Source organism: Mugil cephalus, chromosome 7, assembly GCF_022458985.1.
Source record: "Mugil cephalus isolate CIBA_MC_2020 chromosome 7, CIBA_Mcephalus_1.1, whole genome shotgun sequence".
Lineage (NCBI taxonomy): Eukaryota > Metazoa > Chordata > Actinopteri > Mugiliformes > Mugilidae > Mugil > Mugil cephalus.
This window is the reverse complement of record NC_061776.1, coordinates 1880331-1892755: the sequence shown is the minus strand read 5'-3', so window position 1 is coordinate 1892755 and position 12425 is coordinate 1880331. Positions and strand designations below refer to the sequence as shown.

The 12425-nt window shown below is 40.4% G+C and overlaps 1 protein-coding gene across 2 annotated transcripts in view; it reads left to right on the top strand.

Moving 5' to 3' along the window:
* Window positions 1–12425, top strand: part of efr3a (EFR3 homolog A (S. cerevisiae)) — an 81583-nt gene that overhangs the window by 64685 nt on the left and 4473 nt on the right. For both annotated transcript variants that reach the window (XM_047589832.1, XM_047589831.1), the window contains 11 exons: window positions 1988–2039; window positions 3491–3663; window positions 3752–3827; window positions 4924–5085; window positions 5246–5377; window positions 5519–5586; window positions 6866–6993; window positions 11147–11232; window positions 11323–11371; window positions 11832–11935; window positions 12119–12168. In XM_047589832.1, coding sequence (XP_047445788.1) covers window positions 1988–2039; window positions 3491–3663; window positions 3752–3827; window positions 4924–5085; window positions 5246–5377; window positions 5519–5586; window positions 6866–6993; window positions 11147–11232; window positions 11323–11371; window positions 11832–11935; window positions 12119–12168 — 1080 coding nt within the window. The remainder of the gene's footprint in view (window positions 1–1987; window positions 2040–3490; window positions 3664–3751; window positions 3828–4923; window positions 5086–5245; window positions 5378–5518; window positions 5587–6865; window positions 6994–11146; window positions 11233–11322; window positions 11372–11831; window positions 11936–12118; window positions 12169–12425) is intronic.

Genomic DNA, 12425 nt, shown 5'->3' with positions numbered 1-12425 from the left:
CGTGGCATTAAATATCCGTTGTGTTAGCTCCTGTAGCTAACACAACGCTGCTTTGGCTACAGTTACAATTACACAACGCACACAGAACGTATCGACATGTTCTTTCTACATTCACACTCTACGTCTTCTCAGTCTTCTCACCATCAACAGCTGATTGATGCTGGATGAAAACAAACGTCTGCAGCAACAGGACAAAGCTCCAGATGCTCCGAGAGATCAGGCGCTTTTAAACTGTGTTTGTTTACTTTCGCCATAGTAACGCGGAGTAACGTCCTGGTTCACCAGGAACCACCAAGGTTCTCAGACTCCAGAACCAGAGCCAGAGCCAGAACAAGAACCAGAACTAGAACCGTGTCTGTCTGAAAGCACCATTACTGGCGCCAGTTTCTGGTTCTAACAGGAACAAGTTTCTGATGAGTTTCCTATTTAAACCCCAGCTTCCCATCCGTCCCTGAGGACTAAAGAAAACTCTCTGATGAGAATCTCTCCACTTCTACACTCGTCTTTAACCCTCAGGCGTATCTGCTAAAACTTCTATGTCCAGAAACTGCTATAAAAACTAAACCGATTAATACTATTTCTGCATAAATCTCTAAAACCACTTCAGCTCTTTACAAAACTACCAACAATTCAACCATTCTGAGGATTTTAACCCTTTAAATGCCAGTTTAGTTACTTAAAGTTGAGTAAAACGAGCACTAGAGGTGGTGGACAGCGTCCTGTCTGTGGCCTCATGGTTTTGTAAAGGGTTTTTGGATAAACCGTGACCTGGATGAACCTTCACAGGCTTATTGCTCTGGCTTCATTAATGCTTTTAGCATCTTATCACGGATCAACCAGTCGGTCTGAACCTGACCTGAAGCTTCCTTCCTATAAACCAGATCTGAATCTTCTCTAGTTTTGAATTTATCAGAACGTGGAGGTAAACGTGAGCTACGTTTCTTAGTGAGTGTTTCAGTAGCAGAGACTCTGGAGGTGGGAGAACTGGCCGCTTCCTTCCAGGATGATGTTTTTAGGATTAAATATGAAGTGATGTGAGAGTCCAGACGCCGTCAGATGGACTCAGAGTTCAGAGACTCGCTGCAGCTCGTCTTCATCCAAATTTAATTGTGTCGGGGTTTGTCCTCGCTTCACCCCTGGACGCCCGGCGCTGGACGAGGAGAAGCTAATCTCTCCGGCCTCAGGAGGACACATAATCCCAAATTAAATGAACACCTCCTCCTCTTTATTTCCTCCTCTTTATCTCCTCCTCTCTTCCTCTGGATGATGTGCAGAAGCAGCTTGTTGCTTTTTAAACATGTCTGGAGAAGATTTAACCAATTAAATGATGAAGTTTCCACATTTTCTCATGAATGATGGTTTCTTTCTTTATTTTTATTGTTCAAGCAGCTCAGTGGTGGAATAACTGTAATTATGGAAGCTTCATGGGTTCAGTTTTAATCTCATCTCTTTAATTAATGACTTCCTGGCAGATGATAATAAAATAAAACTTTTCATTTAGTGAGAGAGACTTTACTGTTCGTTCCCAACAGCTGTTAAAATATTCTACAGCGTCTACGGAGAATAAGCTGTTTGTGTTGTTCACTAATAGAAATGTAACTTTCCTGCCACTTTTTAAACCCATGTTTGTGCTCCTGAGTTCTTTGAACCACAGATTTATTATTCTTTGAAGAGAGTCGATCAAAACCCGAAGGAAATTCCACTTATTTTAGGTTCAGATAGTTAACAGTTTACTATAAATTAGATTCATCATTTGTCCATAAAACACCACGTCTCAACAGGTTCATGTTTTCATCCAACATCCAGGTTATTACAGTCATTTACAGACAGGCTGATACTAAACACATGCTCTTATTCTATGTGCAGACATTTCTTTTAGTGTTTAAATGGTTTTAATAGTTGGTCAGATCTTCCAGGTCTGAATTGTTTATGTCCTGTGACATTTATTTATTTATTTATTTGTTTGCTTGTTTGTTTATTCCTGCAGGCATCAGGGAACCAAGAGGATTCAGACGATGCTGCTGAGCTCTCTCATCATGGTGAGTCCTTCTGTAACAACACGAGTGTGACGGATTAAACCCAGGCCTCTAATTTAATCACATATTCACAGGTTCTTTCTAGTCGTTTCAAACTTTACAGCTTGTTCTAAAATACGAGTCGTCTCCCTGAGACCTGACGTCATGACAAACACATCTCAGAAAAGTCTTTATCACCAATAAACGATAAATATTCTGATCTTAATGTCTTTTAATTTTCTTTTTCACGTTTAATATACAGGAGAATTAATCTGCTGTGGCTAATTCTCCCGCCCACACGTCTGATTAAATCTACACTCATTCATCTTTCACATTACGATTAATGAGCCGACTGAAGGGGAAATAATAATCTGTCTGATTTAGAATCCAGCCTGTCTTTGTTTTTTTTTTTTTGTAGTTACTTATTTTGGATCGGCTATAAACAAAAACCACAATGTCCTGTAGCATCAGAATGTCCATTTTTATGGCTGTAATTTAGCATCAAAAACTCAAAGAAGAAGAAGAAGAAGAGGAAAACTCCCCCTGTGTGGAAGTACTTAATTAGTAATTAGTGAAACCAAAGCTAGTAGAGCTCCCCCTGGTGGTTGGAGGCTGCAGTATGTATCATAAGCTCCACCCCCTCCATGTTAGTGGGCGGGACTTGAGGCAAACTAAAAGACTAAAATACACGTCAAATAAATTTTTCATAGTTTCATTTCAGGGAGTTAATATAATGTTAATGAAGTTTCAGGATTCAAGATCACTTCACTGGTCTCCACAGGGAACTTATTTTGTCCAAGAGTCACAAGATAGAACAAAAAGAAAGAATAAAATAAGATAATTAAAAAAAAAAAAAGGATCAGGTAGATATAAAAAATTACAAAAATAACAAAAAATGTGCACTCCAGTTTACATTTATATACAGACCAAGCTAAATTGTCTCAGTGTTTAGTTATTTAATGCTATAGAAACCGGATGGGACATGATGCTGACCACCAGTTGCCATGGCAACCGCTCCTTAAAGCATTCACATGGGACTAGAAATAATAGATAAATGTAATAATAAATAATAACGGTGATAAATAATCCAGCATTTCCTTGTGGCTGGTGGAGGAAGAGCAGAGCGTAGGATTAGTTAAGGTCTGGAGGAAGTGTGGGCGGGGCATGGAGGAAGTGTGGGCGGGGCAAAGTCACGAGATGGTCACAAGGTGCCATGACTTTTAAAATCAGTTTAGACCGAGTCAACTCTAGAGCAGACGTTAGGATCCGTCTCTTGGACGTTCTCTAGCTCTTACAATAGAGGACGTTCACATCTCGTCAACATTTTGACGGTTCGGCTGCTTGTGAACGTGACCTTTAAGCTCTGCTGTTTGTTAACTCCCTGCAGATTAATCGCATTACTCCCTGATAAGTCGCCTCTCACCTCCCTCCCTCCCTCCCTCCCTCCCCCTCTCACCTCTTCCTCTCCACCTCAGGTGACCTCCGGCTTCAAGTCCAAGTCCATGGTGGCCGCGTTGCCTCCTCCGATCCTGGACCCGCTCTTCTCCATCTCCCTGATGGAGGACAGCGAGCTGAGGCAGCTGGTGCTCGAGATCCTGCACAACATCATCGATCGCCACGACAACCGGGCCAAGCTCCGGGGCATCAGGTAAACCTGGACCCACCTCCTTCCACCTCCCCCAGTTCAGACGGCAGCTTTAGTTGGGAACGTTAACGCCTCTGTCTCTGGGTTACAGAATTATTCCCAACGTGGCAGCGCTGAAGATTAAAAGGGAGAAGATTTCCAAACAAGACGTCGCATTCATGAAGAAGGTAGAGAGACTTTTTGTTGTTGTTGTCTTTTACCGAACTGAGACCACGACAACTCGACTGGAAGACGTTTAATGTCCAGGAACATTAAGAGCAGATAGTGGCTCCTTTTTTCCTGAGAATATGTTGAGAATGTGCAGTGAACTGAAACCTGGGCGTTAATGAAAGCTTCTGCAGCAGAGTACACATTTGTAGTTGTGCCTTCTTTTGCATAAATTTGCATATAAATGTTCAAACTGGTTCAGACTGATTCCAGATGTAAAGACTAAACATGTTAGTGTGAGAAGTAGCTGGAGATTTAAAGAAAGAAAACGACAAATAAAAAGATAAAGGAAGAGGCAGATAAAACATATTCAACGTTATCGTCTGGGAGCTCATTGAGCTGGGTGACATTACCAGATAATAAATAAATAAATGAAATAAAATAAAGGGCCCATAGTTTAAACTGTTCACCTGTGAATCACACCTGAGCTCTAACCTTTACCAGGACGACGTTATCTTCACCGACGGCGTTCAGAGCAGACGACGCTGTCACATGTCGTTACTGGAATCTAATTATGATTCATTAACGGTGAATAGAAGCCGTCGGCCTTCGCTGCCCATTAACCTTCATGTCGAGCACAGAAACCCAGAATCAAGGCCGAGGACAGACGCTCCTATTGTGTTTATAACCAAGAGACGTCTCCGGCCTGTTTTTAGCAGTTAATGGGTTTACGTTTACATCATCTACATTATTTACATTCATGTTTACATTTTTTATTTTTAGATTTACATGATTTACATTGGCTTTTCAATTTATTTTCATGTTATTCATATTTACATTTACATTTTTGTTTACATTTATGTTTACATTTATGTTTACATTGACTTTAACATTTATTTTACCATTATTTACATTGTTTACATTTACCTTTACTTTTATGTTACGTTACATTGTTTGCATTTATGTTTACATTATTTACATTTAGTTTTTGAGCTGCTGTGAAACGTTATGTAAGCGTTTAATTTTCCTCCTTACACCATGCCACTTCATTAGGTACACTAGTGAATGCTTTCTGATTTAACTGTCCTCCTCCTTCTCCTCCTCCTCCTCCTCCAGCATGGTCAGCAGCTCTACCGTCACATCTACCTGGGCTGCAAAGAGGAGGACAACGTCCACAAGAACTTTGAGCTCCTCTTCACCACCCTGGCCATCCTGACCATTGAGTTGGCCAACGAGGAGGTCGTGATCGACCTCATCCGACTCGCCATCGCTCTGCAGGTCAGAACCACGGAATCATAGAGTCACCATAGAGTCTTCTGTTCTTCTTCCTCTTTCTTCTTTCCATTCATTCCATTCCTGTTCATCTTCGAGTCATTGATCCTGATTCAAATCAAGAGACTCTACTTTATTTATTAACTTGTTTTCAACTTATTTGCAGGACATGGCTCTGGCCAACGAGGAGAGCATGCCCATGTTCATCCGCTGTGGCATCATGGCGCTGGTGGCGGCGTACCTGAACTTCCTGAGCCAGATGATCGCCAACCCTCCTTTCTGTCAGCACGTCAGCAAGGTGCATTTACCTCCTGTGGTTTAGCCGTTTAATCGATACGCTGACGATGCTCCGCTGTCTGTGGTTGTCCGATGAGTTGCCTCAGTAAAATTAAATAGTTTGCCTTCAATAAACTTTCTCTTCCTGGTCTTCTCCTTCCAGGTTATCGAGCTGAGGAGCTTGGACGCCCCGTACCTCCTCCCTGAACACATATTCAGAGACAGGAGTCTGTAAGTGTTCACTTCTCTGCACAAACGTTAGTGGAGATAGAAGAAGTCACGACAGATGGAAGCGTAGAACATGACAGATGGATGATCCACCCACAGTTACAAGCTCGTTTTAGACTGAGGACCATGTTCCTCTTCATCAACATGAGTAAAAGAGCATTTAGTTAAAGTGAAGGGCGGCTTCTTTTAATTGAAAATAAATGTTCATAATTTACTAGCTTCATTTAGTTTAAAGGATTTAAACCTCATCTTAGTCAATATAAGTTTTCACATTAGATGTGATGTAACATTCAAAGTACTTCTAATATTTCAAACAAATAGTTTTAAAATGATTTGTATGTGAGAACGAGACAAAAAGCTGCCTTCGATCATGTGACCTCAGGGAATATTTGTGCCTCTGCCCAGATTGAGTGATGTTCTTACCTGCATCACTAGTTTAGCTGAATAGATTTTATTTTATTCCTGATCTCGGTTGCAGGGGCAGCAAATAACTAAAAATAAATAAACATTGCATTAGTACTGAGATGTCTGCAGTCAGGTTCTCTAACGTTAGCATTCATCTATTAGCATTCAGACTATTGTCTACTGGGTAAAGGTTTTTTTTTTAGTTTATTGGAGCTAAAAGCTCTTTACAATCACAGAGGTTCAGTGTCTTACTCAAGGACACTTCAGCATGTTTATTATATTATATATTATTATAAAGACTTATTTTAACGCGTACATATCCTAAATTTTAAAAAAGCCTTTAACTTGACTCCATGGATTCTGTTTAGATGATCTCCTACCACCACCTCACCACATCCATTCTTCCTCTGGGATGTTTTAGCTTTGACTCCAGCCAGCCACCATAACACAGAAGGAGAAGTAGTTTTGAAGGTACAGGGACGTGGTTTTGGTTCATGTCAGACCTAAAATAAACAGCTGGAGAAGCTCAGACTGAAGCTGAAGCCTGATAGAGATCAGAACGTCCCTGGTGTGAAGACTCCCTGTGGTTCAAGACCAGCAAACATCTGCTGATAAAGCCTGATGATGAGATTATAAAAGAGTCTATTTCTGATTTTAAATCCCACTCTGCTGTGAAACATACCGGGTGGTGGTGGGGGGGGTTCAGATGCTATATTTATAGCGGTTGTCGTCTTTACAGCCTCTGCTTCATGTAGATTATCTGGTTAAACCCAGACGCACTAATCTACAGATACATTCCACATTAAATGTTTCTGGCGAGGTGAACTTGGATGATGTGGATATATGGTTTGAGTTTTTCGTCCGTCTCTTCCTCCAGGATCCCTGAGTCCTTGGACAAAGACGACAAACAGCTGTACTTCCAGACGGCCGACATGGCCGAGTGTCTGGCAGGACCAGGATACAACGCAGAGAGACTGTCCATCCCCTACGTCCCGCAGGTCACAGGTACGACGCTCGCTAGCATTCTCACAGTGTAGCTTAGAGCTGGATGGTACCACCCAAAATATCTAGTATGTCGCAGGATTTTTCAAAATTCTGATTTTTTTTCATGCAGAATCACGTGTTCACAACTAAGGATGGACTATTTTACCGTGACGATGAGTAAATATTGTAGAATAATCACACACTAGTAGTAAAACAGGTTTACATGGCCCCGTGTTTGCACCGACTGATGATGTGGAAATCTGGGACATTTACAGCTTTGAGATAAAAAAAAATAAAATAAGATGAAATGAATAAACAGGAACAATTATCATTTATTTTGACATATTTATTCACATTTAAACATATTTAAACTGTAATGTCAATAGCAGCTCTACCAGCTACCGTAATAAATGTAGTCTGCGCGCAGCTTTTTTTTTTTTCATCCAAAACGGGGATGTCTGGTCACCCTAAAAAAAAATCCTAACAACCGACACAGCACCTTGTTCTCAGTCTTCTCCTGCTCCTGCTTCATTTTTCAGATCCTCTCAGTAACACAGTTGCACCATGTGTGTTTAGAAGATCTACCGGCTAAAAACGTGAAAATACCGGCATCAGTAGTGTTTCCATCAATGTGATGAGACTCAGGTCCTGGTTTAGTTTCTATGAACCAGGGATTTGTCTCGTGTTTGTGTTGAAGTGTGTGATGACAACAGATCAAAGGAGCTTTGTGAGGAGCTCAGAAATAAAGAGTTGTTGTTGCTCATCAGGCTGGAAAAGGTTCCACAACCATCTGTAAAGAGTCTGGAAGCCACAAATAATCCACAGAGAGTCAGACAGATTGAAGACGACTATTCCCCTCCACAGGAGTGGTCCACCAACAAACATCACTCCATCATCAAATGCTCAACATCCTCCATAATGTAACTTGGTGTCGCTTCAAAGATATGACGCTCGGTGAAGGTTTTAGGACATTGAATAAGTGAGAACGAGTTTCTAGCGTCAGATAAAAGGATTTAACGTGGATGTTTCTGTCTCTTGGGACGATGTGTTTCAATTCTTCTTCCCTGTATTTCAGTCGCACTCTGCCTCAGGCTGGAGCTGTGTGAGATTAACAGGATTATAGAGATGTTGAAAATGTGTGATGAGCTCCATTAGAGGCTCATTTAAAGGACGGTTCCACCTCAGAACAACGTGAACTTCTGCAGGAGTTCATGAGCCAAACTTTCATCCATTTAAATAAAACAGTCCCAGACGGTGAAGTGAAATAAAATAAACCTCTAACAGGCCGACGAAGCTGTTGATTTTCTCCTCGTGGCTCTAACAAACAGTTTGTTTTGTTTTTTCTTTCCTCCTCCGTACTTCCAACTCAACATCAGTACTTTACACAGTTGGGAAAATCCTGCACAGGTGCAAGCAGTCGTCCAGAGGTAACAAACAGCAGTAGAGCTGTAGAGAGTAGATTAGTGGCCTGTGGTCGTAGCTCCTAGTCCAGCTGGGAATCAGAGACCAATTATTTCAGGTGTAGTCGCCTCCTCGTAGCTTGAAGCAGCTTCAGGGTTTGACCCTTTAGAGCCGTGGTCCTTAAAAACACAAATAAATAAATAAATACAGACCCTGTTTAAGATGATTTAAATTACATCATCAGAATGTCCTCCTCCTTCCTGCTCCTCAGCTCAGAAGCTCCAGACTTCATCTTGTTTAATGTTTATTTCTCTGTTATTTTGTTGATGTTATCGCCTGGTTTTAATGTACGGTGACATGGAGCCTTTATTAGTTGGTACGAACCAGCTGGTCGTTGGCTTTAGTCTTGGTGCTCGAACCTGAGACGTTGGTTTGGTTCCTTCTTTCCCTCGACTGATTTCAAATGAGAAGAATCTGTCCTCATAGATTATTAGATGTTTTAGTCTGTTCCTCAGTCCTTCCTCCACTGAGTCGTGACATGTGTCTTTAGACGAGTCCTTGTAGATGTCGTGTGTATCTGTGTAAATCTTCTGATCTTCTTCTGCCTTCGTTGCATTTGGACTCGTTGTCGTGGTGAGTACGTGGACCACATGTGCTCATGTGTTTATATAAATACAGTAAATATATAAGTTCATATAAGAACATAAAGGGAATATAAGTGTGTAAGGCAAATAAATATACAAGTTTATTTAAGACAATGTAGGCAGTAGAAATACATGAGAAATGTAAGAATATGGAATATAGTCATATAATATATATAAGAAAATAGATGCTTGTATAAATAAGATAAACAATATGTAAATATCTATAACTATATGTTGGAGGTCGTCAACTCTTCAAACAGATAAAATAAAACTAAAGGCTTTTAACCTGATAAAACATTGATTCATAAATTATTCAGACATTTATTACACAAGGAACATTTACGAATTAAAACAGTGGCAAATTTGACAGAGATAAAGTTATCCATTAGCATTAGCATCAGCTAGCGAGCCTGCAGGCTTCTCAACTCCAGTAGTTTCTCCTGAGTTCCTGGTTCTTCCTGCTTGTCTCCTGCCCTCTGAGTTATCATAAAAAGTGTTTCAGATAAGAGAGTGAAACAAATGTCAGAGCTACGATAGAAACGCCGGCGTGCAGCTCCGTCTCCGGGTTTCTCACCTCTTGTCTGTTAGGATCAGTTTCCTCATTAGCTTCCTTCAGAGTTCACAACAAAGGTCAACGTGACGATTAGAAGCTGCTGCTGCTTCTCTGCTTTCACGCCTCGTTTCTGATTTAATGTCACGTACAAACAGCTGGAGACTGAGGCAACCTGCAGCATCACATGGATTCATTTATTTACCTCCTGAGAACCAGCGTCCTCATATGGGGACATTAGGTTTAAGGTTTGTTGCAGCTTATTCTGCTTCATTTAGACCTGTTGTCCTCACATTGAGACACTTTTATTTTCCATGTCCTGGAAGTGAAGGGTCAATACACTTGTTTATTTATGTTTATTTACTGACATAAAAATTTAACAAATTCAGAAGGACTCGTTTGAGGACGTTGGGATTTCATCATTTCCAATTCTGCTTTTGCATCAAAATAAACAGTTTTATATTTTGGTTACACTTTGGTGACTTAAACTTTTAAGTACAGTGAAATTCCTACTTTTATTCAAAATCTACTTCCAGTTCAAAGATGATGTTTATTTTTATATTCTTCTCATGTCCTACTAATCCCAATAAAGATCTTAATCTTATTTTAAGAAATTAAGATGCATTCCAAACAAATGCTTAGTTCTCAGGAGGTTAAACCATTAAACAGAATCTGGTTGCGTTAAAATAGCAAAACATCAGAAATGAAGCTTTAATTTGACATTATTTTTTAATGCTGCAGGTATTATTAGTTACTTTACTACAACCGTTCATTCAACGATCCAGAAAGTCACAGACTCATGAGTGGGGATTGGAGAAAAGACTCTGGTGACGTGAAGTGGGCGCTAACGTATCTACTGTCAAATAAAGTTCCCAGAAAGTTTAACCTAAAGTAAATATGGTCCATGGCTTTGGTTCCTACATCACACAGAAGAAGAACTAGCTGCCTAACTGCCTAACTAGCTAGCTAACCCTGGGTACACCCGCTAACGATAACGACAAGGGAATGAGTTTATATGTGGTTTTAAGAAGCTTAACAAACTTTATGAGCAAAAATACATCAAACAAAATCTCAGAAATTCTTTGTTAAATGTTGTTTCGGGTTTTACACCAGTTTTAATCCAGAATATTTCATCTGTAAAAGCAGTGATGTTGCAACAAGATGGTACCAAGGTTCAGGAACAATGGGAACATCGTCCGCCATCTTTCTTTCCTTTGACCAAATCTCGTTGACTTAGCTAGCTCCATCTATACACGTCTATGACTTTACGTCTGTGCTCTGCTTGGGAATAATTGGGCTACGATTGTCAGAAATTATTTTGTTAAATGTTCGAGAGTTCAAGAAACTGTTGCAACTTTTAGTGACACAAAGTGGGCGGGTACCAAGTCTGAGGAGGCGACCAATGGTGTGACTGATTCTCCAAACATTTAACCCGGAGGAAACCCAAAATTCACCACATTATCAGCTTCTTTCACTGGGACATGCCCAAGCAGGTTACCTAGGTAACCAGAGCCCAGGACGTCCACCAGGGACCAACAGGTTTCATTTTAAAGTGTAAATGTTCTCCCTGCTCCTGCAGATGAAGACCGTCTGACCAGGAGGAAGAGCTTCGTGGACACCATCTCCCTCCAGGTGGACATCATGTCCAACAACCTTCCGGACAAGGTGGGTCTGAGGGGGACGCTCTTCAAAACAGCTCCGCTGTTTTATATTTACTAGAATGAGTCAACATGTCTTTGTTTCATGTGTCTCCAGTCTCAGCTGGCCGAGGAGATCACGTTTGAGACCCTGAAGAAAGCCATCGGTAAGAAAGAGTTCACTCTGAGTCCTTCCTCGTCTTTACATCATCTTCATCATCATCATCTTCATCTTCATCATCATCATCTGTAACGATATAATAGAAACAGATGTAAAGTTTCATATTTTAACATCGTTATTATCGATGTCAGTTGTTTAGTGATGGTACGTTCAAGAGTTTAGCTTAGCTTAGCTTAGCTTAGCTTAATTTCATTTATTTGGGACATGTCATACGTGAATGGACATAATCAACATAAATATCACAAAATGAAAAATAAGAATAAACCTAAAGTGAAACTTCCAAATTCTACATGTCTGAGAAGGAGTGGGAGGAAGTTATGTTATCTCATTCTTTCTTCGCTGCTAGCGGCTAATTCTGCTCTGACTTTAAATCCAAACACCAGTTTTTTTTTTGTTTTGGTTTTTTTGGTCACACATTAAGTAAATGAGCTGAACGTCTGTTTCAGATACGACCGGTTTGGAGGAGCAGGAGAGAGAGAAGAGGCGTCAGGTGATGGAGAAGTTCCAGAAAGCTCCGTTTGAGGAGATCGCGGCTCATTGCGAGTCCAAGGTAAATATAAAAAAACTGGTCGTATTCTGATCAGTCTCTAGATGTTTTTATACACACACTCAGTCATAGCAGAGCTTAGCATCCTTCATTATTCATTAATAAATTAAGTCTTATAGAGGTGATGGTCTGATATTCAGGTCAATACTGTAGATAAATAAAAATAAACTCCTTGTGTTCCTTCAGGCCAACATGCTGCACGACCGGCTGGCACAAATCTTTGAACTCACCATCCGGTAAGTTATTAGAATAATTAATATTTTTAAGACTTTATTTATTCATTTATTCTGGTGTTTGTAGTTTTATGATGAAACTCATCAAAAATTCATCTTTTACACACAAAAAAAAAACAAACACCGTCCATTAAAATCCTGTGACTTTGTCTTATTGAGGCTGAACACATGAAACATTTACAGCTAAACCAGACGGAACTGGGTCAGCCACATCATTATGACCCCCTCCCTAATATAATGTGGTTCTGACCCATCACAGT